Source organism: Electrophorus electricus, chromosome 8, assembly GCF_013358815.1.
Source record: "Electrophorus electricus isolate fEleEle1 chromosome 8, fEleEle1.pri, whole genome shotgun sequence".
Classification (NCBI taxonomy): domain Eukaryota; kingdom Metazoa; phylum Chordata; class Actinopteri; order Gymnotiformes; family Gymnotidae; genus Electrophorus; species Electrophorus electricus.
The window spans coordinates 16,457,280-16,475,529 of record NC_049542.1 but is presented as its reverse complement, the minus strand read 5'-3'; the positions used below and the strand labels follow the sequence as shown (position 1 = coordinate 16,475,529).

At 37.9% G+C, this 18,250-nt stretch overlaps 3 protein-coding genes across 3 annotated transcripts; 2 read left to right on the top strand and 1 right to left on the bottom strand.

Moving 5' to 3' along the window:
• Positions 1–3,987: 3,987 nt before the first annotated feature.
• LOC113584957 (claudin-4) lies at positions 3,988–4,674 on the top strand. The gene has a single exon (XM_027022214.1). The coding sequence runs from the start codon at positions 3,988–3,990 to the stop codon at positions 4,672–4,674; it is 687 nt and encodes a 228-aa protein (XP_026878015.1).
• Positions 4,675–6,456: 1,782 nt separating this feature from the next.
• Positions 6,457–8,794, bottom strand: c19h1orf109 (c19h1orf109 homolog (H. sapiens)). The gene is made up of 4 exons (XM_027022181.2): positions 8,307–8,794; positions 7,950–8,129; positions 7,146–7,264; positions 6,457–6,787 (listed from the first exon to the last, which is right to left on the bottom strand). Exons 1-4 carry the CDS (start codon positions 8,573–8,575, stop codon positions 6,747–6,749), a joined length of 609 nt encoding a protein of 202 aa, XP_026877982.1. The 5' UTR covers positions 8,576–8,794; the 3' UTR covers positions 6,457–6,746.
• Positions 8,795–8,943: 149 nt separating this feature from the next.
• On the top strand, positions 8,944–12,243 carry cdca8 (cell division cycle associated 8). Its single transcript, XM_027022185.2, has 11 exons — positions 8,944–9,023; positions 9,218–9,318; positions 9,730–9,858; positions 10,050–10,087; positions 10,214–10,289; positions 10,373–10,437; positions 10,518–10,597; positions 10,841–10,936; positions 11,205–11,334; positions 11,529–11,615; positions 11,702–12,243. The coding sequence occupies exons 2-11, from the start codon at positions 9,225–9,227 to the stop codon at positions 11,735–11,737; spliced, it is 831 nt and encodes a 276-aa protein (XP_026877986.1). The 5' UTR covers positions 8,944–9,023; positions 9,218–9,224; the 3' UTR covers positions 11,738–12,243.
• Positions 12,244–18,250: the final 6,007 nt, after the last annotated feature.

Genomic DNA, 18,250 nt, shown 5'->3' with positions numbered 1-18,250 from the left:
CTCATGAAGACATATTCTACGATGTAATTAAATACAGTCAGTGAAAAGTATTTATACAACAGCTATTTCCAACGTCACAATCTGATGGGCTGAGACTCTAACCCTGCTGATGATCGTGATAACAGCACAGGTTTTTCACTTTTCACTCCAAAACCATATCTCTCCGCTGATGCGTTGCTAAATAACGGCTAGCCTTATACATCCACTCCTTATTTGTTTTGTACAAAACAAATAGGAAAATAGGAAATGAATACAGTGGCCTTTGCGATAGCATTTGACGTGCAGTCCGATAGGACAGACTCTAAAAGAGTATGCATATCAAATTCCAAATCTGCCATTACTTTGAAAACATTTAAGGTGACTTATCTGACATTAGAACAACTAAACACATTCAGGCCAGTGAAGTGAGGCGAGCTGTTTTTGATGCGAACGTATGCTCAACACATCAGCAACTTTTTGTATAATTGCACAGATTAACATAACATAGAGACAAATACAGATTCCAAATAACGCAGTGACCCTTAAGTTTATTTTGTCTTTGTTCCTTTTGTCTTCGCTTATTTTAATTTTTTATTTCAAACTTTACTTTGTATTACTATATACACCGTATGCATTTGCAGGCAACTGTTACTGTTACATAGCAACATTAGCGTATAATCTTTCGCAAGTGGGCGGAATATTTGTGCGTTCTAGTGACCTTGTTTGCATTTGTCGCATACTGGATACTATACTGCGTATTACTACGGTGACCAGTATGCAGTAGAGTATATTCTAAGTGTAGCATGCAGTCTATGTTGTGAAAATACTTTTGGACGGAAGGAATTGCCAATATTAAAGCATATTTATCACTACGTGTGGGCCTTGTTGTTGTTGTTTTTTTTTACTTTTTAAAACTTTTGTTGCTTTACTTTCTATTTTTTGTTGTTGTATAAAAGCAATAGAACACTCGAGGTCGTGTTTCGCATATAACATCTCATCTGATCTCAGCTGTTATGATCTATGGCGGTGATCTGCGACCACAGCTGTGATGTTATTTCAGGATAACACACCTTCCTGTCGTGTTCTACTGCTTTTGAATCATATGTTGAATAAAGTCATATTTCTAATCATTTTAAAGAGAGAGAGTGTGCTATACTACATGTATATTCAAGAGCTCAACAGTTGGAGGTTAACATATGAAGAGTCTTTACCTACATATGTAGGTAAGGACTGAACAATTGTTTGAAAAATGTCATCCAGAATATGGGATAATATTTCTGTTGGGCAGGAACAAGCAGATATAATAGGACATCTAAGATTTTGTACAGAATGAGGGAGGTGCCCTGCTGATATGATATGATTAATAGTGAATTGGGTGGTAGTCTGTAAATGTGGAGCGATGTCAGAGCTGTACTGCCTATAAAAACTAGCATCAGAAAGCTGCTTGATTGCTTCCATCTTGTAAAGGTATTTTCTCCAAATGACAACAGCTCCACCTTTATCAGGTGGCTTAACAATGTCAGCCCTTTTTTAAAAATTATTAAGTGCAGAGTATTCTTTGATAGATTAAGTATTTTAGCAGGTTTTTGAAACTTTTTGTTGCTAATTTGTCTTTCAGTGGTATTAATATAAAAATCTAGTGCTTCAAATTCCCCTGTAGGAGGTGTCCAGGAAGACTAGGTTGAATTATATTTAGATAAGTCAAGGCAGACACTGGTGTCATGATGTGTATAGAGTATTCAGTACACTTTAGTATCTCTAATGGAATTAAATTCATTAGTAATTGACCTTGTAGGTAAAAATGTTGTAACTTTTGACAGGACAGATAATTCCAGACATAATTTTGACAGGACAGGACAGATATTCACCAAATAGGTTGGCAAACAAATCAGACTTGTAAAAACAGCAAATGCAGAAATATAACATCAATAGCAAATATGGCAAGACATGAGCCCCAAGTGCTAGTTCTTGTTCTCGATGGCATCAAGTGTGAAGGGGTCCATTAACTAGCATTAACATAATTTTTAAAAAGCCAGTCTAAAATGATTGCTAACATGAACACAAAAAACATGAATAAAGCATTGTGGGGTAAACAATTAAAAAGATAAATGAGGCATCATACATAAATTTGCAGTTTCACACTGTAACAAATCCCGATTCAGTTTATGTAAGCCTACATAAGGAAGTATACTTGAGTCTTCTATCTGTCCCATCCTTTGTGTTTCCCCACGTGCACCTGGTCCTCTGCTATCATTTCCTGTGTCCTGTCTGGTTGTCATGACCACTGTTGCCAAGGAGAAGGGTCCACATTAGAAAGGAAACCTGAACCAGAGATCTTGGGGCTGTGATGTTTAATTCATTGAAAACTGAGAGGCAGGAAGGCAGGTAATTGATAAGAGAAAAAAAAAACCCCTTCAATCAAATTACTTGCAGCAACAGTGGAAATGGTCATCTCATCTCAAATTAAAAAAAAAAAAAAGTTTGATTTGCACTTGTAAATTCTAACATAAAATGACAGAAGTCTGACATTTGTATTAGACATCATATTCCCTAAAAATATCTAAACAAATTATACATTCTTTTTCAGAATAATATTCATACAAGTCAAAATCTTTAATACATCTGGAAAAAAATAATCATTTTTGAACTCCATGTCCTTCTGAACTGGGAACTTTTGAATGTTTTACAACAAAAGTAAGATGAGATTGCTTGTTCAGTTTTTCTAAGTGACATTTTTTCTTTCCTCCGATTTCCGTACACCCTCTCTAGTCTTCACATAATTTCAGACAACCATTCAGCCCCCCTTTTTAAGCCATTTCTGTCTTTCATTACTGTGTCCCATAAAGGAAGAACAAAAACATTTTTTTCTGAAAAAGCTATTTAAAAAGATGTTTTTGCACTAATTGATCCACCCACAGACCTCCCTCTCTCTTTCCCTCCCTCCCTCCTGTTTTTCTCCCCTCTCACTGACTCTCGACTCATTTTATCTTTCCTCAAGGAGCAGGGTGGTTCTGATAAGTCTTCTGGTGGTAGATTTAATTGACACTGCCAGCCTCTAAGATTTGCTGAGTAATTCGCATAGTAGGCTACTGCATTTCTGACTGATCCAGAAGAGTGGCCTCTCATCTTTGTCTGTGGCGAGCAAGAGGCTTATTGCTCAGCACACTATGCGCTTAAGCTTTTGACCCAGCTGGTCAGCACGCAAGGGGATCCCCACAACAGTCTGGACAGCTTAAAAGAGGTCCATTTCTCCACACCTACCAACTTGATCCCCCTCTGTCAACTGTCTTCACAACGTTTTTGAAATTCAACAGCCTGCATCTGTTTTTTGCAGGGGTAGGGGGGAAGATACTGGATTGATGCCTATATTATCTCAACTGATTGATGTCATCTGTTCAATTTTGTAATAATTTTTTTATTTATAAAGCTAATGTTTTTGAGGGTCTGGCATTGCATGGTCACCCAGAGGAAATTCTTCTTTGACTGCAGTTCTTTGTGAAGGTATTGCATTTTATCTACCAAAATCATCTGAGTAAGGTAACTCCTGGACAGCAGTACAGATACATCTCACTGTGAGTAGCAAATATCTTCTTTTACAGTGAAGTGGAAGAGGTTGGCAACTCGGGCCCTTCAGGCAGGCTGAACCTGAAGCTAAGTGAGTCCTACACAATTGAGCTTGGAAAAGCAATTTCTGCATTTCTTCATAATTCATTATATCAAAGAAAGAGAAGGGAGAACGTTGGCTTGGTGCATGCCTGTGGGTAAGGCGTCTTAGAAGGATTTGAAAGGAAGGGCCATTAAATTATCATAAATATTGAAACGTCAAGAGAAATACTCCAGAAAAGCTGCACAGTAAGCAGGGCAACCTGAACGTATGACCTAACATCCTGTGGGTGGATTGAGCTGTGAAGAGAGGTAAAACAAGTAATCCTAGCTGGACCAGAAGCAGGAGAAAAGGTGTCTTCCCGGTTGTGGCCTGAGGAGGCGTGGTACAGAGAAGGCGGTGGAATGGTGAATACAGGAATGCAACTGATCAGCTTCACCTGTGCCGTAACAGGCTGGGTGATGGCTATCTCCGTGACAGCACTACCTCAGTGGAAGGTCTCAGCTTTCATTGGGCCCAACATCCTCACCTCAGAGATTGTGTGGCAGGGTATCTGGATGAGCTGTATCTATCAGACTACTGGCCACATGCAGTGCAAAACTTATGATTCTTTGCTAGCCCTGCCTGCAGATATCCAGGCAGCCCGCGCACTGATGTGCACAGCCATCTTCCTGGGCTGGCTGTCCTGCACAGTGTCCTGCTGTGGCATGAAGTGCACCACATGTGCCGGGGATGATCGTCATGTCAAGGCTGGCATAGCACTGTCTGGCGGGGTGCTCTTCATCCTCACAGGCGTGTGCGTGCTGATCCCCGTGTCGTGGGTAGCCAACACAGTTGTGCGGGACTTCTACAACCCCAACATCCCCATCCAGAACAAACGTGAGCTGGGCCAGGCCATCTATCTGGGCTGGGCGGCTTCTGTCATCCTTATTATCAGTGGCGCAGTGCTGAGCAGCACCTGCCCGAACATGGAGAAGGAAGCCTACAGGCGGGGCTACTCTGGCCGGAGCTTTGCTAACACCAGACATTCTCCACTGGATTCCCCCAAACCCATCACCACTAACAGTATGCCCCTCAGGGAATACGTATGAGGAAGCGGAGCTGGAATTGCAGTAGGTGAAGATGATTCCATGAGACATGAATGATGAGTAGTGATAAGAGGGGATAAAAGTAGGGTTTACAGAATAATTTGACCACATTTGCACATTGCAAATCATATTTGCACTGATGTAATTATTTTTCATACTGTTGATTTTCCAATACATTTGTTGTCCACATTTTAATTTTGTGCTTTTTTTGGTTTCGACATGTTTGAATTACTAAGGTAATGGAAGTGTATTGACACAAAGGAGCATTATTCTAATTACATGTTCAAATCTTGACACACTTGCATTACATTTACCTTACATTGGCAGCCACCTTGAAAAAACAATTTTTATCTTCCTTATAAGATTTGGGAATGTATTCACTGTAAAGCGATGCTTCTCAGTCCAAATACACATCTATTACTTAAAAAAGGCAGTAAAAAACTCAATTTGGACAATAAACATTTATTGAAAAATTGGCTGTATATGAATGATAAGTGTTAAAGTAAGTATAAATATGATTTTGGCTAAACTGTTCCTTTAAAGATGTATAATATAGCTAACATAAGACATAGGAGCAGTAAGTCATTAAGGCAGATGTACTGCAGTGGCTTGAATACCTTTATAATTTATTTATTAATAAACTATTCATAATTTAATATTTAATAATTAATTATTAAGAATTTATTGATAACCTTAAATATTTTAGTTTTTCCATTTTCATTACTGTGTCCTCATGAGGTAAAAGTTGCACTATTTAATTTCTAGGTGAATTATGCCCTATTTATGTTATTTGTGACTATTTCACCCCAATTATGACACTGTTATGATTCCAATCCCTTATACACATGAATACCTACACTGTGATATGCAACAGTGAACATTTATTTATTTTAAAAACTTGCCTTGTACCTAAACTCACTGGCCACTTAATTAGACACCTGTCTTAGAGATGCATTTGACAAGTGTAAAATTACACACTGTAACTTATCTTTGTCATGCACAATTTATCAGCCAGCCTCCACTTCATTCACGTGGGGTCAGTTTCTGACCGCCCGATATTATGTGGCTGACTTAACACAAAATCAACAGGTATGATAGTAGCATTGTTTGGGATATTAGGCTGGTGCAAGTTCACCAGGTACAGCAGTATCAGTGACTGACACGTTGAGAGTGGGCTCTCACTCAAAAATATCCCATCAAAAGCAGGCCTGTGGTCAGACACAGCTAACAATCACATTTTGCACGTAAACAGACTACACATCCTAACCACACACCTATGGTACACACCCAAGAAGATAGGTGTTTATAATTAAGTGGCTGATATCTGTATACTTTATGTTCTGTGATAAGTCACAATTCATTTTCATCATAAAAACAAAAGATTAATTGTATAATCATGTTTGCTCTGAGTGAAGTGACTTTGTATTTATTAAAATAACAATAAGCTTATTGAGGTATGATAAACATGTGATTACAAAAGAGTCAAATCATTTCAATGTCACTGATGGCAGTAGCAATAAATGTAAAAAAGCTCGTTAAACTTATTGGAGCTGTCCAAGTCCATGAGCAAATTTCTGTTGCTGCTCATGTGAGCTCAACACAAGTGCTCTTCCTGTTTTCCTAAAGTCCTTAAAAGGCAGTAATATGATTCTGAGATCTTGGATTAAAGATCATCCAACATACAGAAAATCACTGATATTGTCACTGCATCTCAACATGACCTTATTATAATTAACTAACTGGTGGCCTGTTCTGCCTTCACACACACACACACACACACACAAATTAGAATTGACACAAATGAGATTTTTTTATTATTATTTTTTTAGAATTGTTCCTATATGAAGTTTATGGACAAATGAAATTAATATATATTAATGGGGGGTCAGAAGCAAAGTTCAAGCTGTTTTTCTAGTACATTAAGCAGAGGGCCAAACAATATACATCAGAACTTTGAAACTCCGATTATTGAATTACAGGTAGTAATTACATATTGTAGGGACACTTGAACGTAATTTCCAGACAGAAGCATACAGTTCCACGTGCTTGGCCGAAATCCATGAGGTGGCGTGTGTTTAGTCCGAGCTCATGAAAAATGACACTTGATGAAGCACATCTGAAACAAGAAAACAGAATTCACATTCTAGCATTCTCAGCCTCAAAAATTTGCTCAGCAATCAAAGTAGTTTAAATATTGTTTTTTGTTACATGATTTCTTTTAGAGATGCAGATATACAAATGATGTCCTGGAATTGTACACTGTAGAAGTATATGTCTGTGCCCAAAAACAAGCTAAACCCATTTCAAACTAATTCGAATTTTTGTAATTTGACACTAGATTACGCCTTTTAAATAATGTCTTAACAATACAACACATTATTTGACTGGTACTGTAATTCCAACCAATAACATATAAAAATACAATCAAGTAGACCAGAAAAAAATAGTCTCAATTCCTGTTCAAGAGGGGTTACCTGAAATGTTTTCCTCTCCCCTTGGGGAATCTAAAGTCGCCCATCTCTTTGGTGCTGTCTCCATAAACACGAGTTCATCAGGCTTTAGTATCTGTAATAGGTTCTTCCTCTGGATGTATCTAAATACACAGCTGAGGACAATCACACAGGACTTTATTGGAGTCCAGGAACTATGTTGGCCTCAGAGCACTGGGACCATCCTCACAATCCTGTGAAGTAAATCTGCCTGTGCAACATCAAAGAGCACGTGAGTATTAGAGATGATGGGATGCCAACTGCGTTCTTGTGTGCCATCAATGACACAATGGTATCAAACAGACAAATAAAAGTTTAATTCCATCTATAACACACAAGAAAACAAACACATCTGTATTTTGTTGCACATGCAGACTTTGATTAGCTGACTCAGGAAGGTACTCACGTGGCCCAGAGTTGTGTCCTACATTAAATATGCCTGTAATGTATTCTGTGTTAATTTGTTGATCTCATTCTCAAACACTGCCCTTATGCTTCCAATCTATTGGAGTAAACATATATTTTAATAATCACAAGGAAATATGTCAAAATTGTCTGTGGTAACTAATCATGAGACCTATACCTAAAAACAATTAGGCTGAAAAGGTATGCTGAAATCTGAGCTAAAGCCAAAACGTGGACCATCTGGTAGACCCCAGACATGGGGCTGAGAAACATTGCTCTACATCTCCAGCCTGAGAAGTGCATGTGTGTGCACAAAAAGGTGAAATTCAAGCTAGCTGTTTTTAAGTTAACTGCAGCTCATGATTAGTAACGGACTAAGGATACTGGACACGGTAGTAGCGTTCGGCGTCCTGGAACCATTCCAACATATCAGCGACAGATGGCGAGATAGCAGATCTTGTAGTACATGAGTGTATATCGAGGGAGTCTGCCTTCTGCTCATACTGCTGGACAACAGCAAGTAGCTGTTTACTGATCGAATCCCGCACTAACTGAAGCGCATACCTGCAAAAGCAGTTGAAAGATTTTACGGTGAGGTATTAAAGTATATTTACATATTTTATCAGACAACCTTGTCCAGAACGACTTAGAGAATATGTAGTCTATCAAAATCATACCCTCACTTGAGTAGATAGCACATTTAATATTAATGTAACTAGAAAACAATCAAAGTAAACGTACATTTTCTCACTTAATTTTCCCAAGACCGTGTCTATAGCCTGTATGAGTTTATACTGAAGGCGCTCTTTTAGATCTGGAAATTGAGCAAGAGGCGTATTAACAAGTTCCACGTTCTTCAGCGCCCTCAACTGTTCCGCGAGATTTCCCAGCGAACTCATCAAAGGTGTACATTCCGCAAGAACAGATTTCCAAATGTTCTGGTTAGCCTCTAAGACTCGAAAGCATTTTCTAAGTTCTTGATGCAGCAGCGATGACGGCTGTTGGGACATTACTTGTTTGGCTGGAACACACCGACAATCTGACTACGTTAGCTAGCTAACTCTCCCAACTTGATCGTTTATTTATCAACTACTATATACCCATTAATGCACAAAATATAAATTATATGCAAATTATACTGATTAAATATTACATTTACCTATTTTGATAAGAATACAGACCTAGCTATATTGCTTGAGCACTACGTTTATTTCACACGTTTGACCCTATCCCATACGTCATAAAGTCACACTCCAATAAGCTTTGCAGCTATTGGTCTATTTCTTTTGTTTTTATAAGGTGGTAGCGGAATGGTCAAGAGCTCGCCTATGAATGACGTATAACAACGAACTGCTCATTCAGTGGCTAAACTGCTTTTGCAAATGAATTTGAAAGGCGCCGTTTCTAACGGCAGCCATTTGATCGTATTGGGAAGCAACGCAGACTAACATAAAAAGGGTAAAGGTTTTCGGTATATTTTAAATGTGTAAATTAGCAATATATATCTACAATTTCTTCCGTTGGCATATTAAATTTAATAACCACCATGTAGCCAAGTTATTTGTTTATAAATGGAAAAGGATCTAGCTAGGTTAGATAGTTAACGCTAACTTGTATGCCGCCGCACTGACACTGACTCCGCTTTTTCATAGGAACAAAATGGCTCCTAGGAAACGCACAACTAACGCTAAAAACAAGAAGAACCCTAAGATACCCAAATTAGAAGCTTTTCTTCTGGACTTTGACGATGAAGGTAAATTACAATCCGCCAACCCACCACACGGCCTAGCATCAAAACATGTAGCTAACGTTAGTGTGGTGTCTGACTGCAAATGTATTGCATCGATTTTCTAGACAAATGAGCTATTAACTCTTAACTGTACACCAGCAGTGTAGCTATATAAGAAAAGTCCAAGGAGTAACTTAAGTGTAATATAAAGGCCATCAAAAGTCTGCCATAGTACGCAAACTTTCCCATGAAACAAGGTATTTCACAAAAGTCCTTCATCTGTTGTGCCCACTGATGCACAGCGGTTTTAAAGAAGTCGCAGTCCAAATCCGTAATCAGCAGTAATGTTTTCTGCATGTGCATTTTGAATGCTTGTTTTTTCTTAGCCATAGTAACATTCAATTTGCCTACAAAAACTAATCTTTGTGCACACAGTACGTACCATAGTTGAGAAGTTAAAGGAGAAGACCAACAACCTTCTGAAAGATGCCGACAACCTTTACAACATAGCACTGATCAAGATGCCCATGGCAGTGCGACAGATGAACTGGATTCAGTATTGTGGTATGAACACAAATATGTAATGATAATTTCTTTAGAACCATTCACTGCTATCCATTTCATTTGTGTGTTATGGTAACACAAAATTAGGTGGAAATCGGGGTGTGCCATATGACTTAATTGTCTGTTTGTGTCAGTGTAATTTGAGTGACATACTAATGCAGAGATTCAAAATATCTCCATTTGCATATTAGCATCCGAAAAACCCAAAACACCAGTTGATGAATCAAAGGTAAATCCTCCTTCCGTATTCGTTACTTTGCTTTTTCTCCTTAGAAGTCTGTCCTGTCATTACTGATTTAAAAAAATTTGAAAAACGATGAAACTGGTTTATTTTTATTGCCTTCACCCCATGCAGCAAAAGGAGGAGGCTGCCCAAGTGGAGCTCACCATATCTCAGGATCATACAGTTCCACCCAAGTCAGCCAAAAAAGGTTCCAATACCCCCCCCCCCCCCCCCTTCTACTTTTCACTGCTATTTTTGAATGTAATTGTATTTGACTTTCCATATTTACAGCTGCAAAGACCAGTGCAAACTCAGAAGATGAAGAAAACCTGGTGTCTAAGTCTACAGTTAAAAAGGTCAGTGTATGAGCAAGTCATGGGACACACCCTATAAATCATGCTACTTTTAGCACAGAGTTGTCATGTCTTTATAACAGGGAAGGCCAAAGAAGGTACCGTCAACCTCCAAGAAAGCCAGAGCCCTCTCTGTAAGCAAGCAGAATGGCACTATAAGGAGGTGAGTTATGGTTGTTTTGCTCCTGTAGCTCACCTGCTAGAGCTGAATGAACCAGGTGCCAGCAACACCTGACAAACTGTTTAGTCCTCATACTGATAAATGTCATTAATTCTGGATAAAGGTATCTGTCAAATGCTGTAAATGCAGATTTTTGTAATTGGTTTAATTTTGTATTGTTTTAAGTAAGTAATTTTATGACGTATGTAAAATGCTGATGGTCAATACTGTCTTTAATTTGTTAAGATCTACTAGGAAGCCTTTGGTTACCCCAGCCAGAAGTTTCTTGGACTCCTCTATTATAGGCCCAACTCCACTCATCACACCTCGCTTTGACTCCAGGTGATGCCAGATGCAAGAGAATTTGTATAATTGACTTAAGCATTTGGTTTAATTTTAGTCTAAAAGAAATTGATCCCCTACCCCATTTCTATGGGCACAAAGTCCTTTGTGACAAATAACTTTGTGGTTCAGTTTGTTGGGTTTTTTGGTTAAAGTTTCTAAAATAGTTTATTTCCATTAGCCGAGATGTACCTTTTTTTTTCAGTTTAATATAATGTATTATCTTTTTGTCAGGTTGATATATGTATAATGTACTATCGTTGGTCAGGTTGCCTAAGACTCCTGCAGTGCGAGTTCCTCGTCACAGAGAGAAGGTGTACAGCATCTCTGTTAATGGCTCTCCTATCGCTGGAGGAACTGAGGACATTGTTATTAATGTCCCTCTAGGCAATGGGGAGGTCAGTCCTGTTCCATCATAATGCCATGTTATCAGTCCCATACTTGGAAAGTACAAAAGTACTGCTTTCTCAACAAAAATGTCAGTAAAGAATGTGAATATCTGACTGACTACTGACTAACCGACTCTGTCTCTATGTGGATATGTATATCATGAGGAATCCAGCAAGAAGAGTGTCTTTTTTTCTTTTTATAGTGTATTCAGCTGCTGGCTAGTGAGATGGATTCTGTTGACCTGAGCCAGTTGGATGCGAAAGTGATTCACAGTATAAGACAACTGCAGGTATGCTTTACACTGTTAGCCAGGATACATTATTTTTCATGCATTAAACCATGTTTGGTTAAACAGTACTCTCTTCATTTTCACAGAACCGACTCACAGCCTTTTGTGGAATATCAGAGTAACCTGATTGCTCACCTGATTGATTGTATATTTAGACTTAACTCTTGTTTATAGTGTTACTGTCACTTTAAAAAAAAATAAGTTTATCCTTTGATGTCTCCTTTACCTGTTGAACTGTCATGAGCCTTTTACCTTGTACATAAATTCAGGTTAGGGAATGTAGTTTTTATAATCCATAATACTACACTGATGTTTTTTTTGTTTTACTTTTTTAATTAGAAATTGATATTTCATTTCATTTATTCTGTACTAGTGGGGGGTTTTTTCTATGCAGCACATCTGGATACCTGTAAAATAAAGATGGGAAGGGCATGCACATATGCCTTTTAAAGGTCCCACATGTAAGATTTATGTAACTGAAGTTAATTTAAATCTTTTGGAAATCACAATGGAGTCTTGTATTGAACAGTATATTTTAGGAGTCAATACACCACAATTTACTCTCTTAACTATATATAACACATTTAGTGTGTGTGTGTAAGTGTATAAAGACCACTGAAGAAAATTACTGAGAATTGTCATTGCTGGTATTTTGCATACTCAAGCACTATTTGTCAATTTAAGACTCTCTACCAATTTTATAATTAGTTTTATTTTTTAGGCTCAGTATACTACATTTCATTGTGAAGAACAAAACCTTATTGTTCATCTATAACTATATGGATTTGTAGCATGCATTTTTGCCCCAAAAGAAGACAACTGTTTTACAACAGTTACATTGACTTCAGCAAACTAAATACTGTTTATTGTTTATACCTCATGTATTATGGTAATGCACTGGGCAAAACAAGAATAGGAAAAGAATGCAAGAATGTAATATTTAATCATTTTAAATGCCAAGAGGCATAGCTTATATGAAATTATGTTGTGTCAAATCTGTTGGGAGGAGGGTTTTTTTTTTGTGGCAAGTTATACTTTCAGATACAGTTTACCTCTAAGTCCACTGACTTGGAGGTATTCTGACTGCTGTGGTTTGCAGATTGCTGCTGGAGCTGCTTCTCTTATCTAGTCTGCAGAATTCTCCCCCAAGCAGGCCATCATGTCACTGAGGAGATCTCCTCTTTTTGGCCTCTCTCTGTTGGAGGAAGCTTCTGCAATGGCAGAGAGATTCAGTATTGCTTAACTGATAACATGGAAAGTCATCAAAGATGCACACTACTACTCACCATTCACATATTCATGCATGTTCCTAAATATAGACTTAGGGACCTCATAAATGGTGTCCATCATTTCTGAAATAAGAATGATCAAAGCTATGAGTATTACAATGATTAAGTGGTTATGGAGAACAGGTAATGGTGTACACTTACCATGGTCCTAGTCACTGGCCCTCCTGGTGGATGGAGGTGTGTCATAAATAGCTTCTTCTAAATTCAAGGCTAAAAGTACATATGCATTTTTCAAATTTCACTTCCACAAGTACCTACTCAGTGGAAAAAACATTTTCTAGAATAAATACTAGATATCAATGTTAAGTTTAACTGTGATTGTACAAACCTTTGTGAGTTGGTAGGATGTCAATCTTTCTCATGTTCATGCTCTTATACTCAGTTTCACTCTCTAACTGCTGACTGCTCTCAGAACTGGCAGTGTCTAAGGTTATATACTAAAAGCAAAGAATATTAACAATCGTCAGCCTCGTAATAAAAGTAAACCTCTTAATTAAAAACTCAATCTGCAAACAAAATAAGAATTTAACCATTTCTCCAAAATCCTGCAGTGAAATTTATAGTTATGTTTCTATTAACAGGCTAGACCAGGTTAAAAGATATCAAGCTTCTGACAGTGGCAATAGTTATGTGAAACCCAGCTTGAGAGTTGCATGGGGTGGTGTCTGGTGTGGCAGGATTGGAGCCTATGCTAGGAATGCTGTGCTGGGTGTCGGGTATGGTGGAGTAAGACCTGAGCAGGGTGCTGCTCTGCTCTGAGTGTAACCTGCAGCTTCTCATAGTATTGCACAGGTTTGAAAGGTCTCCACTTGGGTTCACAGAATAACATTAGCTGGTCATGTTCTTTGGGAACCACAAGTAGTTGTGACTCAAGAGTTTACAATGCATTTGTCAACTTTTTAAAAATGACAATTTCAGCCTAACAAAGTGAGGGTGTTTAAGAGGCATGTGTGGGGAGCGGTATCAGTCTGAGGATGGCTCTGACATTCAACACAGGATGTTTCATAGCTTTGAGAAGCTGACAGATCCATTCATGTCTGAGGTCTTCTGTGGCTGCAGCCTGTTGGTACAATTTAGAATGGGCAGGAATTGAATACTTAGCTATATATGCTTGCACAGCTGATGAGGGCTGCTGTCTGAAACGTTCTTTATCTCTGGAAATCTTTTATACTTCACTGCAATTTTTACAATTTTGACTACCTCTACATCCTTTTCTTACTGACTTTAATAGATATTAATAAATTCTTCACTCAGCATATAGGTGGTCTTTTTCCTTCATGCTCAGGTCCTCTACCAGAGGCCTGGGAGCTAGAGAGTCCTGCGTAATATCTTGGCTGTTCCCAGGGCTGCACTCTTCTGGACTGAGATCTTGGATGTTGTTCCTAGGATCTGCTTGATGTAAAGCTGCTTTGTGACAACAACTGTTGTAAAAAAGCACTATATAAATAAATTTGACTTGATGTGACTTGACATGTCAACCACGTACAGGAGGTGGCTGATGGTTGCTGCATTCCATAGCTGGCATCTGTAGCCACTCTTGGTGATGATTTCACTGAGGGAGTTGAAGCCGATTCAGTGGGCACAGGACATCTCTTAGAGTTCTGTTGATGTTATACAGCCTCAATTGTTTTAAGATCCATGTGTGGGTCATAGAATCATAGATTTTCTTGTAGTCAATCCAGGCAGTGCATAGGTTGGTCTGTCTGGTCTTACAATCTCGAGTGATTGTTTTCTCCACCAGCAGGAGCTTGGCTCCTCTGGTTTTCTTGCCAATGCCTTTCCGTGTCCCACTCAGGTATTGAGATATGTGCCTACATATCTTAGCCACATTGATGCCTGACAGGTGCATCCATGTTGTACAGAGGCAGGATATTGTCTGGTAGGTGGATGAAATTGCCCCTTTCTGAGGGTCCTCCAGGATCAGGTGTTGGACACCATTTTCTTTGGTGGTGTAATAATGCGTGTTACTTTTCCCTTTCTTTTTTTTTTTAAATTCCAGACAGACATATAATCAGTTTGGATAACACTGCATAATAAAAGGCCAATTATTTAATTATAATAAGACATATACACTGTTAAAAATTAACACTTCTTTATTAGTGCATCAAATGCTAAGGTTTCCACTTCTGAACTAAAAGTCTTAATTTACATGTGTTTTTATCCAAAAATCCCAGTGTGCCTTTAAAATAAAGATGCAAAGGAGAACATTCACTATGTAATTAGACTAAGACATGATGAGGCAAAAACATTGCTTTCGTGTTCCCTTTTTTCTAAAACAACAGCCAATGGTGGTACTTTTCACCCAAGTCTTCAAGTATAATTTGTTTTTGTTTGTACTGGTGAGCGACTGTAGATCACATCCTCAAACAGGCCTAGTAAACATTCTCTGTGGTGGGGAAGAGGAGGATGGGAACTCACCAGAACTTTCCTCTTCCCATTTTTCATGGCAATCTCGAACATGTAACGCTTGTTTTCATTCCTCATCACTTCGTGCACAGACTCCACCTGCCAAAGAAAATTCACCTTCGCATTAAGGTGCAACAAACCACTGTTGACTGGAGCATAGGCTTATGTATGTCTATCCGCTACATTTGACATCGTCAGTAGTTCAACCTGCAAATTCTTCACTTCACTTCTACACAAAATTTGGCTTGACATTAAAGTTTCTTTTTTTTGTTCATCAACTTCTGCATTAAATGACTAAAGGCAGACGTAGTAAGAACTCAGTAGAGAAAAACAGGATCTGAAACTCACCTCAAATAATACTGCCCTCTAAGGTCTGCCTGTCAGGGAAAATCAACATGGAATATGGTTTACAAATTTTTAATGGATATGTGGCTTCTGGCTCTGAGCATCAACATCAGACAGGCAGTATTCTGACTTGGTACTGAATATATGCTGCGAATTTAACTTTAATTCCATGAAATTTGGATTAGAACATTTGACATTTTTAACACCCTGTGAATCTCAATCACCAACCAAAATGAAAGTAATTAAACTGCAATCAGACTGAAATGAAACAGATAGCTGAACTCACATGGAACATTCCAGTGTAAGTACATAAGTGGTTTCTTCCCAAAACCCAAACGAAAACTAAGCCTTGAAACAATGAACACTGAATCACCTCTGCCTTTTATAACAGTCCCTGTGAAGGAATTGGTGTGGGAAACCATACCAATGTCTGAGTCCTGTAGTAGCTATTATAAGAAATCATTTAAGAAACAAACAAAAAAGAACAAAGTACTTACAGTGGATCCATGTTTCTTAGTGTAGAAGAAAAGGGTTGTGTTATGAAGTTTGAACCAATAGGTCACCCATCTCATCCTCTGATGGAAGCAGTAAACATGTGTGTTATAGAATCTGAGTTTACACAACTCAGAACATACCCCACATAAAAACAGAAAAAAGCCAGCATTAAAAAAAAATAAAATTATTTCATTTGACATTGTACATCATGGTCATTGGGTTTCCTCAAATGATTTCAAGTAATTTAATGTGAAATTATGTGGCAAGGTACTTCACCCTATAATGCCATCTTTGGATATAGTATATGATTATATGTAATACACTGTAGATACATCAGAGGTCTGTATGAAGTAAAAATGAATCACTTACCATTTTAGCTTTTCTTTTCTTGAGAAATCCTTGGCATAGTGGTATAAACACCACTCCTCTACTGTCTAGAGCAGACATGTTCAAGAATCTACCTATAATAAAGCTAGTGCTTCACTTCTCTTCAGTGGAGGTACTGGTTCAAGAATATATAAAACCTTTCCATTGTCCCACTTCTCTTTTAAGGAACAGTCATATTGTCTAGACCAGGGCTGTCAAATTCAATTTAGGTAAAGAGCCACATTACACTCAGTTCAATGTCAGCTGGGCATGACCAAAGAAATTCCATCCTAGCATGAATCAATGACACATCTACAACTCCTCTGAAATGTTTGTATTGATCTACTAGGTATGTTCTGGATGCACAAACTGAAAATACAATGTGCTGCAATGAATTATTAAAAAATATGGTTTTATCAAACTGATCAGATACATAACAAGGAATGATTTATAATATAACATGGAGTGGTTCATAACAGACAATGCTCTGGTTCATTCTGCTCATCAAAACTTTGATCATTTGTAACACTGAATTTCTGATAAACTAAAATTTAATAAACTGTAATAATGCAAAAAAAAATTCTTACTGTCAGATGTGTATAACATTTATTTTGATGTTAAGGTTAAAACTGCTGTTCGGTGCAGTTTACCTAGGAGTGCTAGGCAATTTAATCACATATTGCTCCTGACACTTGGCACCTTTCACTTGACTAGTGTATCAAAAACATATCAAAATGTAACAAGTTCTGAAAAAGACATTTTCATTATGTATTAGAGCTTTTGTGTGAGCCTGGAACACGGTTTTGTTATGCTGATGTTCATTACAGATATGTAATTCCAAACACACGCAAACAATTTGGTAGCCAGTGCTGTCAATTTGGGGTATGCAGGTAAAATATACTTATAGGATGTGTCCACGTTCAGACACACATTTACCTCATTCAATCCTTAGCTTGTTAATGAAAAATTACACATCACTTTTGTCAGTCGCATACAAGCTGGCCTTGTTTTTATTGTGCTAATTTGGTCCCTAGTGCAATAAAAGAGACTACCTGCATTTCGTTTGTAATGCGGATCTTATTCTATTACAGTCCACAAAATGATTTTAAAACATTTTAGAATCATTTGGTGGACCGGATTAGAACGATAATCGAGTGCATGTTTGATGTATTTTTTTCCATCATTAGTTAGCAAATTTGAGCTAAAAGAGGTTAAGCATGCATTACCTGTAATCTAATATTAGATTTGGAAAATTTCTAAAGTTAAATGAATTTTAAGATCACTGTTCCCATGAGGGTATAATTTACAAGTACAGCTTTACAAACTGAACATGATGAATGTAAGGAGCTTTATTATCTAAAGTGTAAACAAACAGGCCTAGATCACACAGTAGTTTATTGTAAATATCTGAAAGGTCAGAAATGAGTACAACAGTTGTATGACTTTGAATTAGATTTGCACTGAAAACTGCACAGTGAGACATGCTGAGACTAGACAAAGGGCAAAAAAAATAATAATGCAGTGGTCAAGATTGCTAGTTAGGTATTAGTACATATACAGTATAATGTAGATCTTGATAATGTTCTCATAGAGACCATGTTCCTTTGACCTTACCACAGAATCCACACATCCTAGAGGATTAGGAGCTACCTGGTACCCACTAGGACCTCACTACCTTGCCAAAATGTAGGCAGGTTTATAGCTAGCTTTCTGTCCATAGGGTATCTATGGGGG